This window comes from Ostrea edulis, chromosome 3, assembly GCF_947568905.1.
Source record: "Ostrea edulis chromosome 3, xbOstEdul1.1, whole genome shotgun sequence".
NCBI classification, from domain to species: Eukaryota; Metazoa; Mollusca; class Bivalvia; order Ostreida; family Ostreidae; genus Ostrea; species Ostrea edulis.
In genome coordinates, this window is record NC_079166.1 from 93,677,369 (window position 1) to 93,689,964 (window position 12,596).

Consider the following 12,596-nt stretch of genomic DNA (forward strand, 5'->3'; position numbering starts at 1 on the left):
CAATAACGTCCCTTGTTCTTTCCACTTAGACTTGACATTTTAATGTCAATTTCTTTCTTATATGTTAACTCAAGCAAATGTCACATTAGTCACATCAGGTAATAGTAGGTCACGTGATGAACTGTTTCACCCCCTGCTCATTGTGTGTACCTTTTTCTGCTGATTATAGTTGGGAAAACAGAAGAAAAAAAATGTAATATCAATTTATATAGTAGATTATAGGTAATAACGCCATTTATTTGTGAATTTCCAATGGGAGATGTGTTTTACGATAAGTCCAATGATCCAACACACTCATATTACGTGTAAGGATGGGCAAATATTCAGAAGAAAGGTCTGCTTGCGAATCTCGAGACTAAATTCACCTCACTTCAATATTAGATGGCTTATAACATCCAGAGTACATGTGTATGTTTCTTCTCAGTGAGAAGTCTTTGTTTGTGTTCTTGTACAGTTGTAGATTTCCTGTTATACATGTGTATGTTTCTTGTCAGTGAGAAGTTTTTGTTTGTGTTCTTGTACAGTTGTAGATTTCCTGTTATACATGTGTATGTTTCTTCTCAGTGAGAAGTCTTTGTGTTCTTGTACAGTTGTAGATTTCCTGTTATACATGTGTATGTTTCTTCTCAGTGAGAAGTCTTTGTGTACTTGTACAGTTGTAGATTTCCTGTTATACATGTGTATGTTTCTCTTCTCAATGAGAAGTCTTTGTTTGTGTTCTTGTACAGTTGTAGATTTCCTGTTATACATGTGTATGTTTCTTCTCAGTGAGAAGTCTTTGTTTGTGTACTTGTACAGTTGTAGATTTACTGCTATGCATGTATGTATTCAGTGATTTTCATTCTCTTCAGAGTAAGCACAAGAAAATTGAACAAGATCTGCAACAGAAATTTTGTCTGGCAGTTCCAGAGATGCTGAAAACATTTGAGGTAAGCTTATTATTTTTTTTAGTTTATAACACTAACAATGAAAGACATATTGTCAATGACCAGTGTCTTCGGTGCGATTCCTTTGGCTATTATTTTGATTAAACACAATCAGTCTTTGAATACTTGTCGACCTACTTTCTTTGCTTGGAATTCACAATACCCCGCGCTACACCGATCACAGTCCCAGCATGAGGCATTGTACAGGGTGAATTAGAGACACGATTAGAAGTGCAAGCAATCAGAGACAATTGATGGAGGTTCACAATTGTCGTCAGTGACTTATGTTCATGGAATAATGTATACAAGTAAGGCCAATCCAACTTAATTGATAGATTATCATCCCCGCCCGCCCCTCAAAAATTGGCCCGCCCAATTTTTTTTTTATTTTGCGAAACTTAAGATTTCCGGAATATTTTCATGTCCGACTCCTGTATTTACAATTCTTGTTTACATTTCCGGTATAGGAACATGAAAAATCACGTGAAGAAAATAGATTTATATGGTTTTTGGCCGGGTTGCACTAAGTGCAAATCCGGTCTATAGTATGGTGAAGTGCGGGCGGGCGCGGAAATTTTGTGAAATCAACTCCTCCTACAGTTTTTTATGTACAACCTTGAAACTTTGCAGAAAGTAAGTATATATATTGAAGTTATGCACTAGGTTTTTTGAAGTCTGACCTTTGTCGAATATGGGCGCTACAGCAAAAAGTTGTTACTAAAAATAGAGTTCAACTTGAAAAAGGTAAATGAGATTATCTTTTGTGGTTAAATTTAGTTGCACTACCTCTGAGGAAAAATTCAATTATATATGAATGTCAAATTTTCTGGGCATGAGTTGTAAATTTGCAATATAAATAGAGAAATTCTGTTTCTTTATCATATAATCATATACAATTCAAGCACCTGAAGTTATTGTTCATTTTAATTATTATTACTTAATATTACATATATCAGCAGTGCTCCAAGTTGCGAGTAAAACGGTCGCATTTGCGACCAGAAAATCAATTTTGCGACTAGATATTATAATTAAGTCGCATTTTCGCGAGTGAAGAAAATTTGTGCAACCAGTAAAATTTTAAAATCGGGATCGGAAGTCTGAATAAATATTTTTAGTCTCGGTCAAAACAATCAAGATGGCGGGAAAACGAGGTTTAGAGCACTTTGGATTTATCAATAGTAAAAAACAGAAGCCTCAGCCTTGTACATGTAACAAAGAAATTCAAGAATCACACGGGGAAAGTTCTGCATCAAAAGATGGCGTAGCAATGTCTAAAGAGAAATGCAAAAGTAAAGGAAGAACCCCAGTCCTGAAATGGCGGAGGAAATTTTCGTGATAGCAAAATGTTTTGCAGAATTTGTGAGGCCAATAAGCCAGCAACGTCCACAATTTCTAGACATCCATTGTCCTATTTCGCCACGACCGAGTGTACATATTTCAAACGTGGAAATGTGACTATTCATGGTAACAGTAAGAGACGTGTCGTTGTCCGTGACTGCATTATTAGCAGTAAGTCGAGCGGGGCAACAGATAACTACCACCAAATAAATCCCTACCCAAATGATTTACTCTAAATATTGCAACCCGGCCAATTGAGTCTTTGACCCATTTTCTTAATTTCTTGCATTCTTTCAGACGTAAATCTTGAAGAAGTTGGGTATATTTCTGTTATATCCTTAAATTAAAGCTTAACCTGGAATTAGTGTATGAAAATAGCTAAGATTGATATCCATCTGCGGATAAATGATGCAGATCTGTCGGGGAAAAAACTCGTTTGTCTTTAATATTTTTCTCAGAAAATAAAAATTTAAAGATAAAATTCTCCCACCCACCCCATACTTTTTGCTGACCCAGGATGATAATCTACTAATTAAGTTGAATTGGTCTAATGTTGTCATTATGTTTAGATAGCTGGCTCTTATCTCTAGGAAACAGGAACTTAACGACTACAGTAACATTGTATACATGAATTGATCTGTATTTAGTGTAAACAATGGACAATGTTATTCCATGAAAGAAATTTTAATTTAAGAATAGAAAGTTTGATTTCCACCATTGCAGGACCCAGAGATTTCCCTGGCAGTCATTTTGTTGGCAGGACATCTCCCACCAAGCTCTGTTCCTATACTGAGGTAAATATCAGCCAAAAACAAATTACTGAGGTAAATGTCAGCCAAAAACAAATTACTGAGGTAACCTGTCAGCAAAAAACAAATTACTGAGGTAAAGGTCAGCAAAAAACAAATTACTGAGGTAACTTGTCAGCAAAAAACAAATTACTGAGGTAACTTGTCAACAAAAACAAATTACTGATATAACTGTCAGCAAAAAACAAATTACTTAGGTAACAGTCAGCAAAAAACAAATTACTGAGATGACGGTCAGCAAAAAAATAATTACTGACGTAACCTTCAGTAAAAAACAAATTACTGAGGTAATGGTCAGGAAAAAATAATTGCTGAGGTAACCTTCAGTAAAAACAAAAAACCAAATTACTGAGGTAACCTTCAGTAAAAAACAAATTACTGAGGTAACGGTCAGCAAAAAAACAAATTACGAAGGCAACTATCAGCAAAAACAAATTACGGAGGTAACCATCAGCAAAAAAACACATTACTGAGGTAAATGTCAACATAAAAAAAATTACTGAGATGACGGTCAGCAAAAAACAAATTATTGAGGTAACTTGTCGGCAAAAAACAAATTACTGAGGTAAATGTAAGCAAAATACAAATTACAGAGGTAATGGTCATCAAAAAACAAATTACTGAGGTAACGGTCAGCAAAAAACATTACTGAGGTAAATGTTAGCAAAAAACAAATTACTGAGGTAATGGTCAGCAAAAAACGAATTACTGAGGTAAATGTTAGCAAAGAACAAATTACTGAGGTAATGGTCAGCAAAAAACGAATTACTGAGGTAAATGTTAGCAAAAAACAAATTACTGGGGTAAATGTCAGCAAAAAACAAATTACTGAGTTAACGGTCAGCAAAAAACAAATTACTGAGGTAACCTTCAGTAAAAAACAAATTACTGATGTAAATGTCAGCAAAAAACAAATTACTGAGATAACGGTCAGCAAAAAACAAATTACAGATGTAAATGTCAGCAAAAAACAAATTACTGAGGTAACGGTCAGCAAAAAACAAATTACTGAGATAACGCGGTCAGCAAAAAACAAATTACTGAGGTAACGGTCAGCAAAAAACAAATTACTGAGGTAACCTTCAGCAAAAAACAAATTACTGAGGTAACCATCAGCAAAAAACAAAGGACAAGGTACGGTTTTAGCCAAATTCTGCCCGGCGTTTATGGAGGAAAATTATTTTGCGTTGCAGATATTTTCCTGTCAAATTCCTAAAAGAGTAACTTATAGTAACTCTCAAAAGCATATGGAAATCAACTTATCTACGCGCATGCGTAGTACATAATCAAATAAAGTAAGGGCTTTCAGGCTATTTGTGGTGTTTTCATGGTTTTTGTATTGATAAACTTGTGAAATTGAACACCTCTTCCCTCGTCGCCCGGAATAATTTTTATATGGATTAAAAATTTACTAAATAACTTACAATTCCTCTTAGTTTCATCCCGGGCGACGATGGAAGAGGGGTTAAAATATCAGTTGAAAGATGCTAACAAATTCGCCATTGTGACGCAATTTGCGTTGATCGTGGCGGTTGAAGAGGAAACGAGAATCATTTGAGTAGTAAATATATTTTCAAATAATATATGCTCATATAGTTATTTATTTAAACACATTGACATTTAATAAAATCATCATAATAATAATAGAAAATCCGGATAAATTTAAGCCTATCTTACAGACCGGATGCCATTTTTGTTGTTATGACTATAGTGTAAACAGAACGGTATATAAATAGCACCAACCGACGATTCGTGAGAATTCATGTTACATACCAGGCAAGCTACATTTAAATAGTTTATATAACGATGGGCGATTCTTTTAATAAATAATATATTCCTTGAAGATTCAAGCATTATTTTTTACCATTCATTTGATTAAATGGGAAACGGCATGTAACAGCAGACGACAATGTCCACCTAGGTACATACGTACATCAGTGACGTATTTAGCGCGAGTGTAACATTTTATATTTTTCAAAGACAACAATTTATTTGTCAGAAAGTTTACGATGGTTATTCACAAATATAAAATTTTAAGCACACTATCTATAAATATACACCACCGCGGTAGCCGAGCGGTTAGAGCGTTCGCCCCAAATGCGGAAGGCCCGGGGTTCGAATCCCGCCCGCGAACGACCGAAGTCGTTAAATCAGGTAGTGACATTGCTCGGCATCAAGTGTCAATGTCACGGGTCCTTGGAGATGACCTTAACACCGGATGATCGGTGTCACAATATGGCACTGGGGGTCTTTAGTGTTCTAGTATATCTGCAATAGTTACAAAACTATTTCGTTGTTTGGGGAACACTAATTCACTTTCATTTTTGAAAACACAATACAAAACCAAAAAAGTTTCTGTAGCTAAGATAGGGATTAATATACATTTCTTTCAATTAAGGCACTTTTTACTAAGGAATATATGTTACTCATTAAAATTATTTTTAAATTGAGGTGCCTGAAAGATAATTTGCTCCATATGTGTTACTCGTATTACTATATGTATTTTAATTTACAATGATTGAAATAGATTATAGGCGCATATATCTTCTTTTTTTTTAAAGGGGGGGGGGTGACTTCTCGAAAACATTGACAAACACAAAAATAGGGATTTTGGTAGCATTGGAGTGGGTTGATTACATGTATCCAATGTAGCACTTACAATTACATTTCATCTATCGTTCTCTACTACTATAAAATGCAGTCCGGGGGAGGGGGGTTACACAAAGCGAATACACAACATATGGGTAGATCTATATATAAATATAATATTGAGACTTGCAGTATTGAGCATTCCGTCAAAATTTTGTTTTTCTCCATTCGAGATAAATATACGATGTATGTATATACTTGCATAATGAGAAAATGCAGTTTAGATTTGAATGGTTTTCTTTTATCATGGGGCAGGGGTTGGTTAGCAAGTCTTAAGTTTTATTTCTCTTGTATAAACTATCGAATGATTTTTGTATTTTACAACTTTTAAGAGGGTTTCTTTGAGCAAATGTGGATATAATGACACTAAATTGCGCAAACCAAGTGTTGGGGTGTACCAGCTTTGTATCGCTCAGTTGTACAGTACCGAACACATTGACGATTTTTTGTGGAGAAGCCTGATAGTGGTGAATGAGAGTGTGTGTGAATATGTGCATAAGAGACGGTCTGTTTGAGGCATGGTATATTTGAGAGAGAGAGAGAGAGAGAGAGAGAAGAGAGAGAGAGTTTGACTTAAAAAGTTTTTCATGTTTTGTTTGTTTATTTTACGTCCTTTCGAGAACTTTTCTCTCAAATTGAGAAATCATCAGCTGTATGTGACGTACCACATATAAAACCTATGATTAGCATTTAAGGCTATAGCATTGATTTTTTTTAACGTGCCAATACCTGTTGTGACACAGGGCCTCCTTTTTTAAGGTCACGAAAAGTTGAAGATATCGAATAGTGATGAATTCGAATTTGCGTAATTTCTATAAAGAATACAAAATAAAGAGTAGTGCAAACACGGACCCCTGGACACAGTCGAGGTGGCATCAGGTGCCTATCTGAAAGACCCGTGATTCTCACTTTTGTTGAGCGTTTGTCGAAGAGCACATGTATGTCAACGTCTCAGGTTCGACGTGGCATGTCATGAGCGGGGTTCAAACACACTATACCTCCCGGTTACGAAGCGAATGCCCTACCACTGATAACCGTAACCGTTTCATAATTATCTTCCCTTTGAAGTTGTGTTTCTAGTTTCTCAGAAACACTGCGTTTTTTCCTGAGTATACCCATGAAATGACATTTTGCTCCAACTTAATACCACGCATATAATATTGAGAATATACATATATGGAATATTGCGTATGCCAATTAAAAACAAATACCGATGAATTCTATTGTGTTCCGATTCGTGAAGAATTACATTGGTGATAACCCAAACTTCGCATAAAATTCAGTGATTTGAATTTGAGCTGCCTTTGATGTCATAATTTTTTTTTCCGAATGCAGGCGAGACTCTAACAAATATAAAAAAAATCTTAAAATTCGCCAAGTTGGAGACAGAAATAAGAAATCACTGTTACCAGTATATAAATGTTTCTTTAATTAATTTGGTGTTCAAACCATTATATTTCTGCACCAGAAAAGCTTTCCGCGAATACCTGCAGTTTTTGCCCCTGTGCGGCATATCTGATGTGGTTTCAATTTCCATTTAATACCCATTCAAATCAGTACAAAAACCAATAATTTCGCATTTATTAAGAATTAATACTTCTATGTGTGTTTTCCTACTCAAAACATCGCTTGGGGAGAACTCTCGTATATTACGTCAAAATTAACGTCAAATTTAGTGACGTCGTCAGGTTAATATAAAGTTTTCCGTTGAATATATTACAGCTACTATGGTAGATAAAGAATAACAATGGTCATTTTCATAAATGGCACACTCTCAAATACCAGATTTAGTATTTTGGTGAATTTCCTTGACAGGGCAGATTTTGGCTAAAACCGTACCTTGTCCTTACTGAGGTAACCATCAGCAAAAAAACAAATTACTGAGGAGACAGTCAGCAAAAAAACAAATTACTGAGGTAGCGATCAGCAAAAAAACAAATTACTGAGGAGACAGTCAGCAAAAAAACAAATTACTGAGGTAGCGATCAGCAAAAAAACAAATTACTGAGGTAACCGTCAGCAAAAACAAATTACTGAGATACCGGTCAGCAAAAAACAAATTAACTCCAAATTACATTACTAAAATCCAAATTCAGGAGCATATCAATTTCCATTTGTCTGTTTGTGTCTTGTCTGTGTGTGTCTATCTGTCTGTGTTTGTGTCTGTCTGTGTGTGTCTATCTGTCCCTGTTGACTGCAACTTTTACCTTAGCTATAACTATATATATGCAAGATTCAAACTTGATGAACTGAAAGATCATTGTCATTTATCGGGTAAAGTTTGTAGTTATTCATCAAGGTCAGAATTTAAAGAGTTCTAGGACACACATTTAACTGTTCATTGTTGACTGTTAGCAGATATACACTCTAATTTTCAGAATAGGACACTCATTTAACTGTTCATTGTTGACTGTTAGCAGATATACACTCTAATTTTCAGAATAGGACACACATCTAACTGTTCATTGTTGACTGTTAGCAGATATACACTCTAATTTTCAGAATAGGACACACATCTAGCTGTTCATTGTTTACTGTTAGCAGATATACACTCTAATTTTCAGAATAGGACACACATTTAACTGTTCATTGTTGACTGTTAGCAGATATACACTCTAATTTTCAGAATAGGACACACATTTAACTGTTCATTGTTGACTGTTAGCAGATATAGACTGTAATGTTTTCGTTTGAATGGAATCACAGGCTTGGATTTCTCAATAAAATCTGAAACACAAAGTTTGAGTTTTCTTTTATTTGAGCAGTCAAAATTTGAGTAAAATCTCAGACTTAAGTTTCATCTTAAGTTTATTTCAAGAAATCCAGGCCAGGACTGACTGCCCACAAAGACAGAAAAATAAAGGTGTGTAGGAATCCCAACCAACACCCCGTCTGTAAAACACAAGTCATGTTTAAACATGAAATACACGGTTCCCTGTGGATTTTTTTAGTGATCATTGTTAGGCAGTTTTCAGCTCTCGTCACATTGTATAGTTAATTGAATTAGATTTGCCCATTATTACTCCGTTCTTTAGTTTTCTGCTCTTCACATTGTAGAGTTAATTGAATTAGATTTGCCCATTACTCCGTTCTTTAGCCGTAGCTGTTTGTCCAAGCTGAAGAAGATGACGTCCGACACGGAGGAGTCTCACTATGGATGTTTGCTGGAGGCCATGTGTAAGTGGAACAAAGGAGCGGATATATTGGAGCTAATCCAGGAGTGGATCACAGCGGGTTTCAGGGGCGGAAAGAAGGAAAGCACAGTTAAGGTGTGTAACATTACTCAGTCAGCTTTATACTGGCGATATCCAAAATCACTCGGTGTTAAGATCTGAAGTCCAGGGTAATTTTCAGAATAAGGCAATTCTAAGATGTCAAAGTTCAGGAGCTTGAACATCAAATTCTTCATCATGAAACTTCATAGTTAAAGATTAAGGTCTCTGGGTACTAGGAGATGTTTTTTAAGCCCACATTCATTACTGATTTAGAAAATACAATTATCATTAAAGATCGTTTGATAAATTTCATTTAAACAATGTTTGAACAAAAATTAAATGGTTTAGTATATCTATTGTAAAGAATTTTGTCTTCCCCTCACAATTCATTGCAAGAGAAGGTATAGTAACAGGCTCATTAGTGTAAGAGTGTAACACTGAGCTTGTAGTCACTCTACAGGTGTGTGTGGGTGTAACACTGAGCTTGTAGACACTCTACAGGTGTGTGGTTTGTGTGTTTGTGTAACACTGAGCTTGTAGTCACTCTACAGGTGTGTGTGGGTGTAACACTGAGCTTGTAGACACTCTACAGGTGTGTGGTGTGTGTGTGTGTGTATAACACTGAGCTTGTAGACACTCTACAGGTGTGTGGTGTGTGTGGTATGTGTGTGTAACACTGGGCTTGTAGTCACTCTACAGGTGTGTGGTTTGTGTGTTTGTGTAACACTGAGCTTGTAGACACTCTACAGGTGTGTAGTGTGGGTGTGTAACACTGAGCTTGTAGACACTCTACAGGTGTGAGGTTTGTGTGTTTGTGTAACACTGAACTTGTAGACTCTACAGGTGTGTGGTATGTGTATGTGTGTAACACTGACCTTGTAGTCACTCTACAGGTGTGTGGTATGTTGGTGTGAGTAACACTGAGCTTGTAGTCACTCTACAGGTGTGTGTGTGTGTAACACTGAGCTTGTAGTCACTCTACAGGTGTGTGGTATGTGTGTGTAACACTGAGCTTGTAGACACTCTACAGGTGTGTGGTATGTGTGTGTGTGTAACACTGAGCTTGTAGTCACTCTACAGGTGTGTGGTGTGTGTGTGTGTGTAACACTGAGCTTGTAGACACTCTACAGGTGTGTGGTGTGTGTGTATAACACTGAGCTTGTAGTCACTCTACAGGTGTGTGGTATGTATGTGTGTGTAACACTGAGCTTGTAGACACTCTACAGGTGTGTGGTATGTATGTGTGTGTAACACTGAACTTGTAGACACTCTACAGGTGTGTGGAGTGTGTGTGTAACACTGAGCTTGTAGACACTCTACAGGTGTGTGGTATGTGTGTGTAACACTGAGCTTGTAGACACTCTACAGGTGTGTGGTGTGTGTATGTATGTAACACTGAGCTTGTAGACACTCTACAGGTGTGTGGTATGTGTGTGTGTGTAACACTGAGCTTGTAGTCACTCTACAGGTGTGTGGTGTGTGTGTATAACACTGAGCTTGTAGTCACTCTACAGGTGTGTGGTATGTATGTGTGTGTAACACTGAGCTTGTAGACACTCTACAGGTGTGTGGTATGTATGTGTGTGTAACACTGAGCTTGTAGACACTCTACAGGTGTGTGGAGTGTGTGTGTAACACTGAGCTTGTAGACACTCTACAGGTGTGTGGTATGTGTGTGTAACACTGAGCTTGTAGACACTCTACAGGTGTGTGGTGTGTGTATGTATGTAACACTGAGCTTGTAGACACTCTACAGGTGTGTGGTGTGTGTGTAACACTGAGCTTGTAGACACTCTACAGGTGTGTGGTGTGTGTATGTATGTAACACTGAGCTTGTAGACACTCTACAGGTGTGTGGTATGTGTGTGTGTGTGTAACACTGAGCTTGTAGACACTCTACAGGTGTGTGGTGTGTGTATGTATGTAACACTGAGCTTGTAGACACTCTACAGGTGTGTGGTATGTATGTGTGTGTGTGTGTGTAACACTGAGCTTGTAGTCACTCTACAGGTGTGTGGTGTGTGTGTATAACACTGAGCTTGTAGTCACTCTACAGGTGTGTGGTATGTATGTGTGTGTAACACTGAGCTTGTAGACACTCTACAGGTGTGTGGTATGTATGTGTGTGTAACACTGAGCTTGTAGACACTCTACAGGTGTGTGGAGTGTGTGTGTAACACTGAGCTTGTAGACACTCTACAGGTGTGTGGTGTGTGTGGTATGTGTGTGTAACACTGAGCTTGTAGACACTCTACAGGTGTGTGGTGTGTGTATGTATGTAACACTGAGCTTGTAGACACTCTACAGGTGTGTGGTGTGTGTGGTATGTGTGTGTAACACTGAGCTTGTAGTCACTCTACAGGTGTGTGGTGTGTGTGTGTGTAACATTGAGCTTGTAGACACTCTACAGGTGTGTGGTATGTGTGTGTAACACTGAGCTTGTAGACACTCTACAGGTGTGTGGTGTGGGTGTGTAACACTGAGCTTGTAGACACTCTACAGGTGTGTGGTGTGTGTGTATAACACTGAGCTTGTAGACACTCTACGGGTGTGTGGTATGTGTATGTGTGTAACACTGAGCTTGTAGTCACTCTACAGGTGTGTGTGTGTGTGTGTGTGTAACACTGAGCTTGTAGACACTCTACAGGTGTGTGGAGTGTGTGTGTAACACTGAGCTTGTAGACACTCTACAGGTGTGTGGTATGTGTGTGTGTAACACTGAGCTTGTAGACACTCTACAGGTGTGTGGTATGTGTGTGTATAACACTGAGCTTGTAGACACTCTACAGGTGTGTGGTGTGTGTATGTATGTAACACTGAGCTTGTAGACACTCTACAGGTGTGTGTGTGTGTAACACTGAGCTTGTAGACACTCTACAGGTGTGTGGAGTGTGTGTGTAACACTGAGCTTGTAGTCACTCTACAGGTGTGTGGTATGTGTGTGTATAACACTGAGCTTGTAGACACTCTACAGGTGTGTGGTATGTGTGTAACACTGAGCTTGTAGTCACTCTACAGGTGTGTGGTATGTGTGTGTGTAACACTGAGCTTGTAGTCACTCTACAGGTGTGTGGTGTGTGTGTAACACTGAGCTTGTAGTCACTCTACAGGTGTGTGGTATGTATGTGTGTGTAACACTGAGCTTGTAGACACTCTACAGGTGTGTGGTATGTGTGTGGGTGTGTAACACTGAGCTTGTAGACACTCTACAGGTGTGTGGTGTGTGTGTGTGTATAACACTGAGCTTGTAGACACTCTACAGGTGTGTGGTGTGTGTGTGTGTAACACTGAACTTGTAGTCACTCTACAGGTGTGTGATGTGTGTGTGTAACACTGAGCTTGTAGTCACTCTACAGGTGTGTGGTTTGTGTGTGTAACACTGAGCTTGTAGTCACTCTACAGGTGTGTGGTGTGTGTGTGTGTAACATTGAGCTTGTAGACACTCTACAGGTGTGTGGTATGTGTGTGTAACACTGAGCTTGTAGACACTCTACAGGTGTGTGTGTGTGTAACACTGAACTTGTAGTCACTCTACAGGTGTGTGGTATGTGTGTGTAACACTGAGCTTGTAGACACTCTACAGGTGTGTGTGTGTGTAACATTGAGCTTGTAGTCACTCTACAGGTGTGTGGTATGTGTGAGTAACACTGAGCTTGTAG

The 12,596-nt window shown here is 37.9% G+C and overlaps 1 protein-coding gene across 4 annotated transcripts in view; it reads left to right on the forward strand.

The window, feature by feature from the left end:
* LOC125673043 (condensin-2 complex subunit G2-like) overlaps positions 1-12,596 on the forward strand; it is a 93,044-nt gene that overhangs the window by 53,284 nt on the left and 27,164 nt on the right. For all 4 annotated transcript variants that reach the window (XR_007369239.2, XM_048909298.2, XM_048909300.2 and 1 more), the window contains 3 exons: positions 852-929; positions 2,988-3,058; positions 8,820-8,991. Coding sequence is in view for 3 of the 4 variants with exons in the window: in XM_048909298.2 (XP_048765255.2) it covers positions 852-929; positions 2,988-3,058; positions 8,820-8,991 (321 nt within the window). In the remaining variant the exon portion in view is untranslated. The remainder of the gene's footprint in view (positions 1-851; positions 930-2,987; positions 3,059-8,819; positions 8,992-12,596) is intronic.